The sequence below is a fragment of the Ptychodera flava genome, unplaced genomic scaffold, assembly GCF_041260155.1.
Source record: "Ptychodera flava strain L36383 unplaced genomic scaffold, AS_Pfla_20210202 Scaffold_32__1_contigs__length_2955704_pilon, whole genome shotgun sequence".
Classification (NCBI taxonomy): Eukaryota; Metazoa; Hemichordata; class Enteropneusta; family Ptychoderidae; genus Ptychodera; species Ptychodera flava.
Genome location: NW_027248354.1, coordinates 2,785,425 through 2,801,056, shown reverse-complemented (window position 1 = coordinate 2,801,056; position 15,632 = coordinate 2,785,425). Strand labels below are relative to the sequence as shown.

The following is a 15,632-nucleotide window of genomic DNA, read 5'->3' as shown; positions in this document are numbered from 1 at the left end:
ATGTCCTGGTAGTGGGGAATTCGATCGCTATGGTACGCCAAACTGAAGGGGGGTTGTCGCAACATAGTAATTTTTTGTTTTGCGACATTTTACAATTACGAATAGTCTATATCACTTCACTAGTTCCACACTCCAACCTGTTCGGAATTTATAATACAGCCCTTCATTTTATCAAACTGACTCTGTTTTCTTTGCTTTGATTTTCAATTGAAGCGTTCAAAATATAAACGGTTCATAGAGGAGTTTAATATGCTGCTGCAGCAAGATTTCATTGGACAAATACTAATGACAAACTCTGCTCTCATTTTGCTATCGAGATTGAGCGTATAGAAAATTGCAGACAACATGAATGGCACACACCACTCGCGGAAATGAATGCATGATTTCTGATCGAAAAATTTTGCCTGAGCGATTGCCAGGTCTCATTGTCCTTTGAAAGCTTAAAGTTATTAAAATGACTCTGAAAAGTTTGACAGACACTCGATACTGCTGAAAACCATCGCGACAAGATCAGTTCATGACACTGTAAAATCTTAAAAGACGTAATTTTTTGCGATATTTAGGCCTAAACCCAACGATGACGGTGAGTTTTGCATGCCGGTATACAAATATATCACATGGTGTAGTGTACAATTGTACACAGCCACGTAGAGAACATCATCCCCCATAGTCGTGAGAGACAAACTCTCGCTTTCACATCTATATGTAGCCAGTGCATGAGCCTGTATTCCCCGACCCCTGGGTGTTTGACATCATTTTATTGTCCGAGAGTGGGGGATTTGACATGGCTAGAAAAAGTTGTCAAATTCTCCTGTTAGTCCCATAGTCCCCCATGGTGGAAAACATTGATAAATGCATGCGCATGACAGTGGGGAAGATGAGGGCTGTGATCTTTTTCAGATTCCAGATCATGTAGATGAATGATTCATGATCATTCACTTACACTATTCTGCAAGCTATGTAAACAATAGTCTTTTGGAGTGAATACTTGCTGACTCTAGAGATAAAAGGACATGAAAAATTAAAGATTACAACATTCAAAGGCATAGTATTGGTGGAGAGAGTGTTGACTTTAATGGTAATACAGGTCGTTAACAACTGCATTTATTGAGGACGGCAGTTTTCTGTAAGGACCTGAAGCTTTGGCTTAGTGCAGGCCCTTATGACCTGAAGCTATTTTCTCATAATTTCGCACACTGCAAGTTGACCAACTTGATCTTCTCTGTGATGGGACTTTTCGGTTGATTTCCTTTCAGTCAATCTCTCCACTCAGATCGATGCTTTCATAACATGAGACTGGCTTCCTTTTGAAAAATTATCATAGATGATGTATGGCAGCACACACAAATACAGGAAGAACATAGGATTGGAGAAATCTCGATGCAGTATCAAGAGTGTTTGCAGAATGAGACCCATCACGCCAAATGAGTGTTAGGCTGAAATAGTACAAACTTATACAGGAAAACTTAAGGATGTTCTCATTTCTTGACAGAGGGAGGGCAAAAAAAGGCCCGAGGGGCAAGATGGCCTCAAAGTGTTTGTAGGGGGTGTTATGCCCAAACGAAGTGTGATGTAACTCATTGACCAAGAGCAATCTTCTTCGGTGGCCCTCGGTGCAGTGGGGCCCACTTTTTGGCCTTTGAGTGAAGTCTTGTGAAAAGACTACACACACATACAACATACATACATGTTTACGCATCCAGCTAATGTTTATACACAAACATCAACAAATAAATTTAAACCAGCCTCTGAATTTTTTTTAAATTAACAAAGTTGATTTGCGTTTATTACATTCCTTGACAAAAAAAGGTTTAACCATAATTGTTTTGTTTTTGTTTGTTGACATACAACATACAAAAAGACTTGGAAAGATGAAAGTTGAAATCTACAGATAATTCTGTTGAAAGAAAAAAATGAACAAACTGTTGGTCTGTCGTCTTCAATATTTAAAATTTAAAGGGGAAAAAATGTACCTTCTTGTCTCTTTTCTTGCATTTACAAATTCTCCAAATATCAAATACATACATTCCAAGACTTTGAAAGTGAATGAATTATACAACTCTAACAAATAGAATGATCAGAATACCATTGCCACAAAACTGATCAGGAAGATTTCAATTTTGTTTTTGCAATTTATCCAATTAAATTGTGAAAACAGCTTCACCAAAATTATTTACATACAACTTGATAACTTGAATTTAATTTTCTTTGAATGATATCAACAAAGCCTATTGTTTTACAATTATAATTACCGTGCCTTATTCTTTCTTACGAAGTATTGGAAACTGTTTGATTGACAAAGAGGGGTGGGAGAGGAAAATATGAAGAAAAGCATTTGCCAAACATTTGTTGGCATCCCTCAATTGATGTTTCTCGATTATTATTTTTTTTTTTTTGAGGGGGTGTTTCATTGACAAAGTACAGTTTTAGTACCCATAGGGAAGGGTTTGTAATTTTCAATCAATGCTCTCTTATCATAAACTAGGGCATATTTTTTACTTTCACTTTTGTGACAACATCACATCCAACACGTCGGTCATTCACGGTGATGGTTGATGATGGGCAAGTGGTGACCAGACGAGTGATGGCATCAAAGTTGATGTTTAAACTGTTGCAGTAATTTAAGGTGATCCCTCTGACTTTACAAAGAGTGCGGTTTCCCTTCCTGTCGGGCTGTGCTAGACAGAAGGCAAAGTTTTTGGCTCCACCGGACACAAACTTGGTAATGTAATTGCCTGGAGGTTCAAGTTCGCTGGTGAGATCTCCTAAGTAGTCACCCAGAGGTGGTTCATACATGTCTGACTTGCTGACAAAGATGAGAGAATCAGTATCAAAGTACAAGACACGCTCATCAATGGCTACAAGAAGAAGATCATACAACTTCAGGCGGGCATAGGCTGTGGTGAATGCTGCAATGACAATATTTGTATTAACGGCACCTTCAACAAATTCATCCCAAAGTGAATGTTGTACAGCGACCATGTTATCGTTGACAAAAGACAAGTTGTTGACAGTGTGTTGCTCACTCTTGAGTAACCGGAAGAGTTCTGCAGGTTCTTGGATGTACTGAAGCTGTGGAAAGTTGTTACGTTGAGCAAACTTGCCCCACATGGAATTCAGCATCAGTTTTGCCAATGCCCGCTGACCTGGATTTCGATGAATCTTAGTCTTGTCAAGTAGGATACCTTCTCTCTCATGGTACTCACGGATGTATCGGTCTTGGTCATCTTCTGTCTGACACCATGAAGGCCAACCACTGCTCTCTTGTTTCAACTTTAAGAAGGTATTGATGTAATCGGTGAAGAGCCCACCTTGTTGTGACTCTGTGTTGTACTCTTCACTTTCTCTGTAGTGCCACACCTCAAACACTTTGATGACGTTGTACCCCTTCTCCACAGCTTTTGCTAACTCTGGTGTTGTCCAAGTTCCTACAAAGGATCGTTGGTCATCGCTATGTTCACACGATGCCTGCTGTTTGGTAACTGCACAGCTTCTGCAAAGGGGAAACATCAGTTTCTTATCCACTCTGAGGGGGAGAACAGGAAAGTAAAGTTGCCTCGGTGGCAACACTCGACATTTGGCAACACCAAAGTACCACTGAACAGGCAGTATGATGTTCTTGTGCGGACTTCCGGATGCTTGATGGGGTACTTACAGTACTTGTTGACATAAGGGTAGAGGCTTGTGAAATCGACATAGTGAATCTCTTTTTATCCTCACACTCATGGTAAAGCTCGTTGCATTGGTTCTACCACCATAGAAGGCATCCCGTGGATAAAGAGGCTCCTGTAGATCAAGTGACTTGATGAATTCTTGCAGGTCTTGGTTTTCGCGAATATCTCTCTTAAAGTCACATTCCCACATTTCGATCACATTGAAGCCATTGGTGCGTAGAAATCGCATCTTGTCGAGGGTACATTGGTAGAGATCACCCATGGTCTTCTCTAGTTTGGTGTTGACGATATCATCGTCTTCGTAACATCGCGAACAACCATGGTAGTAGAAACCATGCATCTCACAAGCAGTGTTGTTTGCTTCATCATACCCATCTAGCCAATATCGATCAATTTTCTTCTCACCCCCGTTGTATACATGTTGAATGTTGACATTCTTCTTATATGCAAGCCACTCCAACCACTGCAATGCAATGACAGATTGATTTCGTCGGTGGATGTAGCCGTGATCTGGAATGATCCCGATGGTATCTTTCTTGAGAAAATTCCTGCGTAGAACAACATTGCAGGCTGATGCGATGGTCACACAATCCCTGAATGGATCCACACCATTCTGTTGTTTGAACATATCTTGAAATTTCAAACAACTCCTCCTTAAGATGTCTACATCGCTTCTACAGTAGTTCTCAAGTTCTTGTTTCAGGTTGAAAGGATGATTTTTCGATCGCTCTTCTTCGTACCATCTCAGGAATTTTTCTCTCTGATGTTGTTTCATACCATCAGGACCGTAGTATTGCGCATGTGGGAGAGGACCGATGTATTCTTGGTTCTCCGCTGTGTTGAAGAAATGGGGAAAGTAACCTTTGTGCATTTCAGCCAGTTCAAACATGTCGGGAAGTTGAGCCGAAGCCACAGGGAGGAAATTGTAGGAGTCTATGAATTTAATGTTTAAACTGGGGATGAAAATGTGGATGATTTTGGTTCCATTGATGATGACTTCAGGTTGAACATTATTCTCATGGCAGTACTGCAAAATGAACTGACCATATCGTATCCTTGAAGATTGTGTGCTATGAAAGTGCCGGGGGAGTTTTCTTCAGAAAGTGCCCAAACACAGAATTATTGTTTAGTGTTAGGACCATGGAAAACTTGCTCTGAGCAAGACTCAGACTGGACGATGCAAAAAATTCGGGACATGGACTCCACCATCTTGGGTACATTCAAAGTCGAAGAAATAATACTTTATTTCTTCTTCACTATCTTCTTCATCATCTTCTTGGACTTCGAAGTCGAACACATCACCCTGATCATCACTGTTATCCACTGCACCAGTCGTCTTCTTCTTTTTCTTGCGAATAGGCTGGATAAAACACAAGTGGTCACTGTTTTCGTATTGTTTGCAGACCTGCAGTATTTCTCACCACAACGATGTTTCTTCTTTTTACTTCTCTTTTCCCAATTGATGGTTACGCCACACAACTTGCAACGACGGATGACCTGACATACAGTGTTTACAGCATGACCACTTGTTGCATTGTGATTGTTGAAACACTGTTGACCAAGAAAGTAACGATGACAGTCTTTACAGTAGATTTTATCATCAGTAGGCGGACAGATGGAGGGAGTACGGCAATATTTGCAGAAAACTTCACAAACATGTTCATGCTTGTATTCGTATGCTGTATTGCAGTTGTGACAATAGTGGGCTTTCTTTAAAAATGCAGGCATCGACGTCACCACATCATAGTGGTTGTCATGATGGTACAAGTATATGTTGGGTTCTGCAGTGTCACGTCCCTGATAAATAAATGTACCAGATTTCTCATCAGAAATGACATGGATCCTGTATAATGGTACGGCAGCTTGCAACTTGTCGAGTTCTTCATTTCCACATGGCCCGGGTGGAATACCTGCCTGAGTGATGAGTTCAGCTGCACGTCTTGTCTGTGCCTGCTGTCCCCTTCGTACTGAGTCCCATTCAGGATCACTGTTGCGATTGATGTGAGCAATTGCTGTCACTATTGCCCTTGCACAGCACAGTTCATCGGTGTTAGCAATACGGATAACACTCCTCATCAATCGGAGTCGACGGGCAATGTTGACAGGTCTCCTTCTCCAATCCTTTCCTACCCATTGAGGCATGTGTACATGAATGAAGTTGATGTAGATGTTTTCATCAGGAGTGAACTCTTCGTATGATTGCAGCACCCGTTCAATTTCACCCAATACCCTGTTGACTGTAAGCTCTTGCACAGGTGAGAAAGGTAACCAAATTTGATAGGGAAGTGATGGACTTTCCGGTGTAATTCGCACACGGTCTCTTTCAGGGATGCCATTAGTCAGCCTGTCGAGGATGCTTTGAAAGACGTCTTGTAGTACTGACATGACTTATATGAAGCCACGAAATGGTTTAATATCATTGAATTTGATTTTATAATCATGGGCTAAAGCATTGAATTTTTGTACTTGACGTTCTCGGACGCGTGTGATTTGATAGTACTCAGCCCCGACATCTTCATCTGCTGGCGAGTCATCTGGTGGCATGTCATCTGTTGACCCTGACCAATTTGACTTATTGGATGTGATGGAGATGATGATGATGATGATGATGATGAAGTGGTGGTTGAACTTTGTGAGGAAGGAGGGCAACGGCTATTTGCAATAAGAATCTGCCATTTTGCATTGAATTCTTGGGTATTCATGGGGGTGGGAGAATCCTTTGAATTTTCACTATCATCAGTATTTAAGGGGGAATGGGGAGTATATTGATTGATTAGAGTTTGTAATTTGTCATTGAAACTTTGAGTGCCTAAATAATTACTGTCATAACTACTACAACTACTACTACTACTACTATCGTGTGAAGAATCTGAGTTCAAATTGCTACAGCTGTTTTCTTCACTACTACTACTACTACTACTACTACTACTACTACTACTACTACTACTACTACTACTACTACTACTACTACTACCGCGTGACGGATCTGAGTTCACATTGCTGCAGCTGTTTTCTTCACTATCACCAATTTCTTCACCCCAAGGAAAATCCCATGTACTCTTCACCATCATTACATTTTCTCAGCCTGATATATTGCTTCTTTGGTTGCTGTGCTCTTTGCCTAAAATGAAGGGACAAAAAAAATTGCTTCATTTACTCCCACAGAAATACCATAATGAAAATAATACTAATAATAACCTAAAAAAATAAACGTCATCACGATAATCAAAATATGTGTGTGTGCTTGCTTTTACTTTCTTTTGTCAGAGACAAATATTGACCTCTTATCATATATGATGAAGTTAACTGAGTATTTGCTATGTATTACCTTAAAAAATGTGAAAATATTGTATATTACATAATTAATTTATTATGCTGTTCTTTGTCCCGTCCTTCATCATCATGATCACTCTCAGAGGCAGTGTTGTCCTTATAAGAATAAAATCAACAAATAAATATTTAAAAGGTAAAACAACCCATATTCTTATTTTTAACACAGAGAAAAGTTTGATAAAATATATAAATATATATATATATTCCATTCAAGGGGGGGTGTTTCATAAAACACAAAATATAGTAGCTGAATTCAACACAAAATACAGGCCAGAACAGTTGGCACTCATGTATACTGTGCAATGCGTATAACAAACCCATAGTAAAACAACCCATATTCTTATTTTTTAACACAGAGAAAGTTTTAGAAAATAAAAAAAAAATATTCCATTCAAAGGGGGTAGGGAGGAGGGTTGTGTTGTGTTTCATAAAACACTAAATATACAAGCTGAGTTCAACACAAAATACTGGCCAGAACTGTTGGCACTATACACTCATGTATACTGTGCACTGCCTATATAAATCTGTATACCTTCATATTCAGCACAGTAGCTCACAGACTGAAGAATTTGTAAATCTGTGTTTGTCAATTTTGCAAAGTCCTGCATCGATGCGTCATTTACTTTACTGAAGTGAACACAAAATTCATTAAAATTTTATAGCGGTAGAGGCTATACTTTGATTGCACAGATCAACAAAAAATATGTCACAAAGCTATAAACCTCCTCAGGACAATTGGCCGGATATCGCGATTGCATTTACATGACCACTTCCAATGCACAAAATAAATCGCCAAATAATACACACTGTGTTTTTGTTGTTTTTTTTCTTTCTTTAAAATGCATTTAGTTTGTCGATTAAACCTCCCTTTCTCCACAACGCAAAAAGCAATCATTTTCCCCTTCCGTAAATTGCTGGTTTATATCTCACGCCGATCTTTTCATTTAGTTTCATTGTTTGTTTACATGCGAGGGGGTTCCCCTAGATTTGTTTGCTCTCAGGTCAGACTCAAGCGACGAACCAGCAGAGAGCTTGCTTGTGCAGTTGGCAGTAGAAACAATAGGTGGAATTTTCCTTTTCACGCACACGACCTCTGACCCTGACTGTCAATCAAATCAAAATGCTACAATGTTCCTATACCTTTTGATCACGGGTGCACGACTGAAGAACATGACCTAATTACTGCAAAAGGTTGTGACGAGTAGAAAGGAAAGATCGTTGACCTTATTCAGTCGACTTCATTGATCACGCACACGGCCAGAAAGTGCATGCACCTTGCAAGTCACCTATTGTTTACATGTTCTGAGCAAGGCAATGGCTACAAATGCAATCCTACTTTATGGCCTCAGCGATTTTTGAATTTCATTCTTTGTCTTTCTTTAGTGAACAACTTTTTTTGTTGAACGGGGGAAATCTCAGCCAAATAGTACAACATATATCTCATGACAAATAGTACATCATAAATATTACTCACATCACAGTTCCCGTACGGCCAATGAGACATGGGTTGCTGATTTTGAGTTGCTCTGTGGAGCTGTAGCTGTGAAGTCAGCCTATCCTGCAGAGAAAAGAACACAAAATATGTAAAACACACTTATCGGGGGGGGGGGGCTGGATCATTGATTTAGGTCATGTTTTCAATTACAGGTTCAAACTTCACTTTGACCTTTTTATCATTTATTTTGTTTACATCCGTTTCTTTTTCTTTGCTGCTCGGCTGGGGTTGCGGAGAGCAGATAGCAAACTATACAACAAAGGGCGTGCAGACATTTTCACCCCAGCACAAGCTCTGACTGTCAATAAAAAAAATTGTTACATTGTTTCAACATCTTTCGATCACGATCTTAGCCGTCGATTGAATTGATCACGCACCAAGCTAATCACACAAACTAGCACAGGCAGAGAGTGCATGCACCTTGCATGTCACGTATTGTTTACATGTTTCGAAAATAGTTACTGAGGAGAAATTCCAGCATCGGTAATGTTGACTTTGACTCATGTTTTCCCTCTCCAATGAACAATATAATTTAGATTTTTTCAAGTGGAAGAAAATATCACGGAGCCAATGACAAATATTAAATCATAACTTATTACTTACAGGATCAGGATCACAATTTCGCGGGGATCCCGGTACCGGTTGTGTCTGTATGCATTGGACGGGTGTTGTTTCTCGGGGGAGCTGCAAAGTCGACTCATTCTGCAGAGAAAGGGAAATAAAAAAAACAAACATATAAAGTGTTTATTTTATTTTTACAACTGCCTACGGCTTTCAAACTCACTTTGAGTGTTTTTTGTTTGTTTTTTGTTTTTTGTTTGTTTGTTTTTTGTTGTTTTTTTGGGGGGGTTGCTTACATTCTACTGCCCTGCGGCCGGTCGGTCGCCGGTTATTTATAGCAAAAGGTAAAAAAAATTCCATTTGACTCACACAGCAACCTGAGACTGTCAATCAAAAATTTGCTACACTGTTTCAACATCTTTTGATCACGACCCAAGTACATGACCTAATTACTCCAATAGGTCAGACCTGCCTGACACTAAGCATAGGAAATCTTTGACTGTTGTGATCACGTAGCAAGTAACACAAACAGGTCATCGGCGTGAACTGTGACAGACAGGCACAGTCAGAGAGTGCATGCACCAGACATGTCATGAGCTGTGTACGTGCTATCCAACCTCAGCAACTGAGAATGTCATTTTCCCCCTCTCAGGTGAACATAGCTAACTTGTTTTTGAAACGGATGGGGTAGGGGGCGGCGGGGGGGAGACTAGAGCATGTACTTGCTTCAAATCAATATATAAAGGTACTCACATTAAGATCGTCATTCTGTGGAGCATACAGGGGTTGACCATTGGCTGTACCATAGCATGGCTGCAAAGTCGACGCATTCTGTAGAGGTAAAAAAAAAATTCAGAAACGATATGAGATATACATACATATGATGGACTGTAAGAAAATTTAGAAAAAAATTAAAAAAAATGTATCACTTACGGTATAACCAAAGTACTGGTCAGCCCACCCAAACACCTCATCCAACTCAGAATTGGTCAAACACAAATCGTCCCACTCCTTATCATCCATGGTAAGGTTGACGGAGGAGCCACACCAACGGAGAGTGGATCCAACAGTGATCAGTGCTGCATCAACGAGGCTGACATACAGAAATGCGACGGTGGCCCTGGCATTGCCCTGCTACTTATAGTCTTGCCTCATTTGCATAAACCAATCAAAGTGGGGTGCGTTGACGTTGTATATTCTCACTGAGCCAGGGGGGACTTTGGGGTTCAGGAGGTTCCGGGGGGGGGGGGCATCTTTGCATGGACCAACTCCCAAATTTATAGTCCACAAGTCTCGCGAGATTTTGAACTCTCGCATTTTGCGAGATGTGTGGACTATCCAACGGCCATCACTACTCAAACAAGTTTAACATCGACTTACGAATCACTTACGGGCCTCTAACTCATACAGACTAGGTAGAAACTATTGCATGCTGCATTTATACCGAGCTTTATTCGAAGTTATTTTGTCACGAATTGTTTAGTGCCTACGATCGCCTACCTTAAGGTATTACCAACAAAAACGCAGTTCCTATAATGTGTCTTTATCTTGACAATGGAAATATTGCGCAGATGGTGCTGAAATCAAACGCAAAATATTAAACTTTTAACGCATCTGTGATTCATTAACCACTAAAATCTCGTTACCGTAGAACTCATATTGTGTCTGTCCACATTCAAAGACACATGGCAAAGTATTTTTCAATATTCTTGGACTGTGTTATATACTTACCACGATCATGCATAATGGAGTAAAGTGTCAATTTCTATCAAAAGTTGACAACAGTCATCATCAACATTTTGTCAACAGGCATATACAGGTACATAAAGAGAAGACGTGATCATAGTGGAAAAAGGTACTGTATTAATTTGTCCATAACCTGTCGCTGCTGGTTTTGATAATTTTAAACAAAGAAACACATCTGAGCAGCTACTTCCTAAATTTTAAAATGATCATTCGATTTGCAGTAGTAATTCTCAAACATCTTCGATTACATGAGGAGATGAATGACTTAAAAAATTAACAGGGCTCAATGGACTGTGATGGCACTAAAACTGGATCTGGAAAAATGTAAGGATTGATTTGTGTATGCTCAAATATTTGACAACTAATTATTCTTTTCGTGATATATCAAATCCATGTTGTTATGATACTTCAATATTTTTACGAATGACATATTTGAACAGCTTCCCAGTGGTGCTGCAAGACCCTTATCGAAAGGGGCAGACCCATTTTAAGACATTACTACATATTGCTAATGTCGCTTTTGACCTTGAAGTTAGGCACATTTCGCGAAGCCCTTGTAAATCTTACATCAAAAATATTTTTGCAAAGATTTTTATTAATTGTAGGTTTACTCAGAACATTTTATGTTACGTTGACGGACACCTACAAGTAAACCACGGTCCCTCTCAAGGGACTGTGAGTCATCCGAGCATATATACAAATTGCACTACCATTTATATCAACCACGACATTCAGTTCTAACTACCCCTTTTCTCCTTCTTAATATATGCTTTTATTGTCACTAGAATTTCACTTCAACATCTGTTGCAATGCCTTGTGGTTATAATGTTGTGTCTTTCAGAAAAGCACGCACCAAATACAACGTACTGAATGTTGTATTCTAATTGAAGATTTTTCTTTGGAAATGCAGAAAGAATAAAACTCGCGACGTCAACTAAACTGACGAATCGACGTTCATGCGTACCAGACATTCTTCAGATGCACAGCTTTAAGTGATACGTGTTATTAAACCGTACAAGCTGAGGATTGAATTCGACCTCTTCAAGACAACGCACTGCCATCAGTGATGATTGATTTTACATTTGATAGTTTTCAGAAAGTTTTATGCTTGGGGGGGGGTGTCGTCATTATTTAACGCTTGGGGGTCAGAGGAATATCAAAGGAGATTCTGAACTTTCGAGTAACCCCCTGCCAAACAATAGTGAATTTGAGTACCCCTCTAACACAGAATTTTTGACTGCCCGCTCCGCAACTTTGAAAGTTTAATATAAAATTTAATAAAAAATACAGCAATTATAGCAAAGACCTTTCAAATGCTGGTTTACCCTACTAGATTGAGTCATGACGGCTGAAAATAGGTAAAACCAAAAAAAAAAAAAAAAAAAAAAAAAAGAAAAAAAAAAGAAAAAGGAAATTCAGAGTCATAATCATAAATTAGCATTTATTTGAAAGATAAGAAAAATCTCTATAGCTCGGGTTTTTTGCACAATGACAAATTATTTTCTCGCAATAAAAGTTTGGTTTGTTATCGAGCAGTCACACGTTTATATACTTTGTATATCGTTAGCTTTCTGTACACATTTGCACAAATAATCAGTACCTAGAGAAGGGAGAATCTAGGTGTTTCTCATGCTTGTTCAGGCAAGTATACCGATTTATTTATCAGAAAATACTGACAAATTGCTCATTTAGTAAGTGTTTTTGCAATTTGTACCATGTTTTTTTATGAAATTGTACCATTTATAACTTATAATAACCAAATGTGTATTTCATTCTTTTCTACTTTTTGTATCATTTCATAACCGCACTAAACGCTTCGACAAAATGAGTAGCTCACCCTTCTTCCTGTTCACATATTGAACAACCCCTTGTCGCTTTACATTTTTGATCTGATCTCTCTGACCCCCATGCCGTAATTAATGACGGCTGTATTACTATTTATGTGTGATGTATTACTGTTTATTTCGGTGACTACTATTTTGTTCTCTTGAAAATAAGGTGTTTTCAAGAGATGCATAATGTTCAGACTGTTTTGCGTTTGAATGCAAAATTGTACTCGTTGACTCAGTTTATGTAATTTTTTTTATTTCCATGAAGTCGCTAATTTTCATATACAAGCATGGGAGGCAATGAACGACTGACTGCTCGCGCTGATACAACGAAAACCAGAAACAAATTACTTTTAAGAGTGAAAAAGCTGCCACATGTCGAATTGTGCAAGCAGATTTTCTCATGATCTGCATTGGTCAATACAAGTTATTATACAAAGTGTCCCTGTAAAATGCACATGATGAGAAGGCCAATTTTGATACCAAGGCGTTATGGGAGATAAAAGTATAAAGGCTTTATTAAGTTTATGCTTATATTCAGAAGTTTATTTTAACTCATTTATTATAAGCGAAAGTTAAGTATCTATTTTAACAAAATATTTCCTCTAAAATCAATCATCTAGGTAAAATAGGTCTAGTTTCAATAGTTGTATTGTCGAAGGATTTAGTAAGTGACAGAGATATTAATAAGTGATACTGCTTGCATCAGATATGTAATCCCTTGTGATAACAAAGTTGTTGACCCCATGCACCACATACGACCGACAGTGCCCTTAATCTTAGGGAGTATTACGATGTGACTCAGAATAAGTAGAATTTCAATGTCATACTAGTTAGGTATTTACTGAGATTGTTTGATGTTATGTATTTATACATACGAAATGTGTTATCAGAAATAATATATACCCTTTTCATTGGTATGACTATTTGATTAAGAATACGCAGCACTCTAGATATCATACTAGTTAGGTGCTTGTCGAGATTTTTATATGATAATGTTTATTCTTGATTGAAAATTGAATTGATTTTAACACAAATGCTTCTTATATTTCTTATTATGACACTGCCAAGGGAAGTCTTTTTATTGGTATTACTCTATACTTAAAGTGGCACTCCCACTTTGTAACATTTTTTTTTAATTTGATGCCAACGGTCGATATTTGACGTGGCGACTGCGCGCGGATCACGAGATATCTATAAAAACATGTCCTCAAAAAAGTAAAAGTTTGAATTCCGGTGGCCCACCTAAATTCAGCTTCCGAACATCGAACGTTCGGCACTGGGGCCATTGTCAACTAAGCTATGGAGTACGAGTCTACGCTAACGCTGCTGTACGCCACAGTACCACTCGCGTCGGTGATCGGTCATGCCCCGTAGGGGAAAGCCGAGTCTTACTGACTCGGAGAAAAAACGGAAAACAAAGTTTGCTGATTCCACCAGAATTCGCATAGGTGACTAGCACAGATACATGCGGTTGATACATAGCGGCTGCCGCGTGTTATGCACGCATACCACGCGGCGGCCGCTTTGTATCGAACCACGCGCAACTGTGTGGCAGACGACAAAATGTAGTCATCAGAGGCGGCTAATATTTTACACGTAAAAACTGATATCTATGTGGTATTGGTTAAAAATATAATAGAACTGATTGAGAATAATGAAAACGACAAAAACTAAGGAGAAGTTTTAAAAAAGCTTACCTCAAGTGAAGGCAGAATGTTGTATATAGGCCTAAAGCTTCGCAGTGGGAGGTAAATATGCGTCGTTCGAACTTATTTGGACTCCTAGATCGCAATCAGACAACAACACGGATCGTAATAAAACTTGGGATGTGAAAAATATGCTCGGGAAATGACAATTTTTTTATAGATATCTCGCTATGCGCGCGCAGTCGCCATCTCAAATTTCGACTGTTGGCATTAAAAACACGTGTTTTAAAATGTTACCAAGTGGGAGTGCCTCTTTAAGAATAAGCCGTAGTCTGGATACCACGCTAGTTAGGTGCTTGTTGAGATTGCTATTTGATAATGTTCAATCTTGATGAAGAATTAATTTTAACACAAAGTACATATGCTTCTTATACTCCTTATTATGACACTGCCAGGGTAATTATTTTTATTCTAGGTGCATTTTAGAAGTTTATCGTGTGGAGAAGATTACAAAGTATATGGTCATAAAAATCACACTATATTAAGTCATATATACTGCAGCAAGTCTACTATTAGAAGGTCTTTAGAGTTACAATTTTGGATGGTCGACGAAAAATATAATTGAAACAAAGCGTTGATACCACCTCAGAACTTACGAATGAATCACTTAGCCATAGTTTTGTACTTGAAATACACTGGATCTCAACATTATGCAAAAACACGATCGTTCGTTAACGAATGCAGCATTGGAACTAGACAGACACATATACACATAAACATATAGCCCATTGCGTTTAACTAAGTAAAACAATACATGTAAGTCTGCATGAGGCATAATATTATTAAAGCACTGATAATGCAGCACTACACTCTATGACAAATATTGCTCGTTTTCGTCATATTCTCGGTAAAATTAATGACAACTTTCCTGTTACGTTATGTCATGATAACAGCTAGTAGAATTCAGACTTAGAAATTACTGTTTTAGATAAATGTAAAGTTTACTTTGACGTTACAGAGATAACATTACATTCTCTATACGTCTGTATTGAAAATTTACCACAAACCCGATCCGAACTAATTTGGGATAATTGGATACTCTAAAATGTTGGTTTAATCTGGAAATGTATTTTTATCTACTTTGTTTTTGCAACTTACTTGTTTTGTATGGCTCATTTGTAATATTGCAACTTTTAGCTAAAGGGCACCCCACACTTTTGAGAAATTTGAGCGATTAAAAGATTAAAATCTCCCAACTTACTTCGAATCGTATTCACAATAAATGTATACACTTCTTATTTTTCCAGCGTATGTTTTTAACCTATAATTAAGATTTGTATTCGAA

At 38.6% G+C, this 15,632-nt stretch overlaps 3 protein-coding genes and 1 long non-coding RNA gene across 6 annotated transcripts in view; 3 read left to right on the top strand and 1 right to left on the bottom strand.

The window, feature by feature from the left end:
• The window catches only part of LOC139127475 (mRNA (2'-O-methyladenosine-N(6)-)-methyltransferase-like), a 33,192-nt gene extending 17,602 nt beyond the window's left edge, over nucleotides 1–15,590 (top strand). The window contains exons 5-6 of the mRNA XM_070693400.1: nucleotides 10,873–10,918; nucleotides 11,720–15,590. Of these exons, the coding sequence (XP_070549501.1) occupies nucleotides 10,873–10,918; nucleotides 11,720–11,747 (74 nt within the window). The 3' untranslated portion in view covers nucleotides 11,748–15,590. The remainder of the gene's footprint in view (nucleotides 1–10,872; nucleotides 10,919–11,719) is intronic.
• LOC139127479 (uncharacterized) overlaps nucleotides 1–15,632 on the top strand; it is a 237,143-nt gene that overhangs the window by 52,884 nt on the left and 168,627 nt on the right. The window lies entirely within an intron of this gene.
• Nucleotides 1–15,632, top strand: part of LOC139127478 (uncharacterized) — a 99,564-nt gene that overhangs the window by 59,736 nt on the left and 24,196 nt on the right. The gene's annotated exons all lie outside the window — the stretch shown is intronic.
• LOC139127474 (uncharacterized) overlaps nucleotides 1,762–15,632 on the bottom strand; it is a 61,069-nt gene continuing 47,198 nt past the window's right edge. For 2 of the 3 annotated variants that reach the window (XM_070693397.1, XM_070693398.1), the window contains exons 1-2: nucleotides 9,106–9,187; nucleotides 1,934–6,795 (exon numbers count right to left, since the gene is read on the bottom strand). In XM_070693397.1, coding sequence (XP_070549498.1) covers nucleotides 4,917–6,059 — 1,143 coding nt within the window. In that variant the 5' untranslated portion in view covers nucleotides 6,060–6,795; nucleotides 9,106–9,187 and the 3' untranslated portion in view covers nucleotides 1,934–4,916. Of the gene's footprint in view, nucleotides 6,796–8,481; nucleotides 8,566–9,105; nucleotides 9,205–9,816; nucleotides 9,895–15,632 lie in introns of those variants that run through there. The other variant, XM_070693399.1, reaches the window with a different exon arrangement.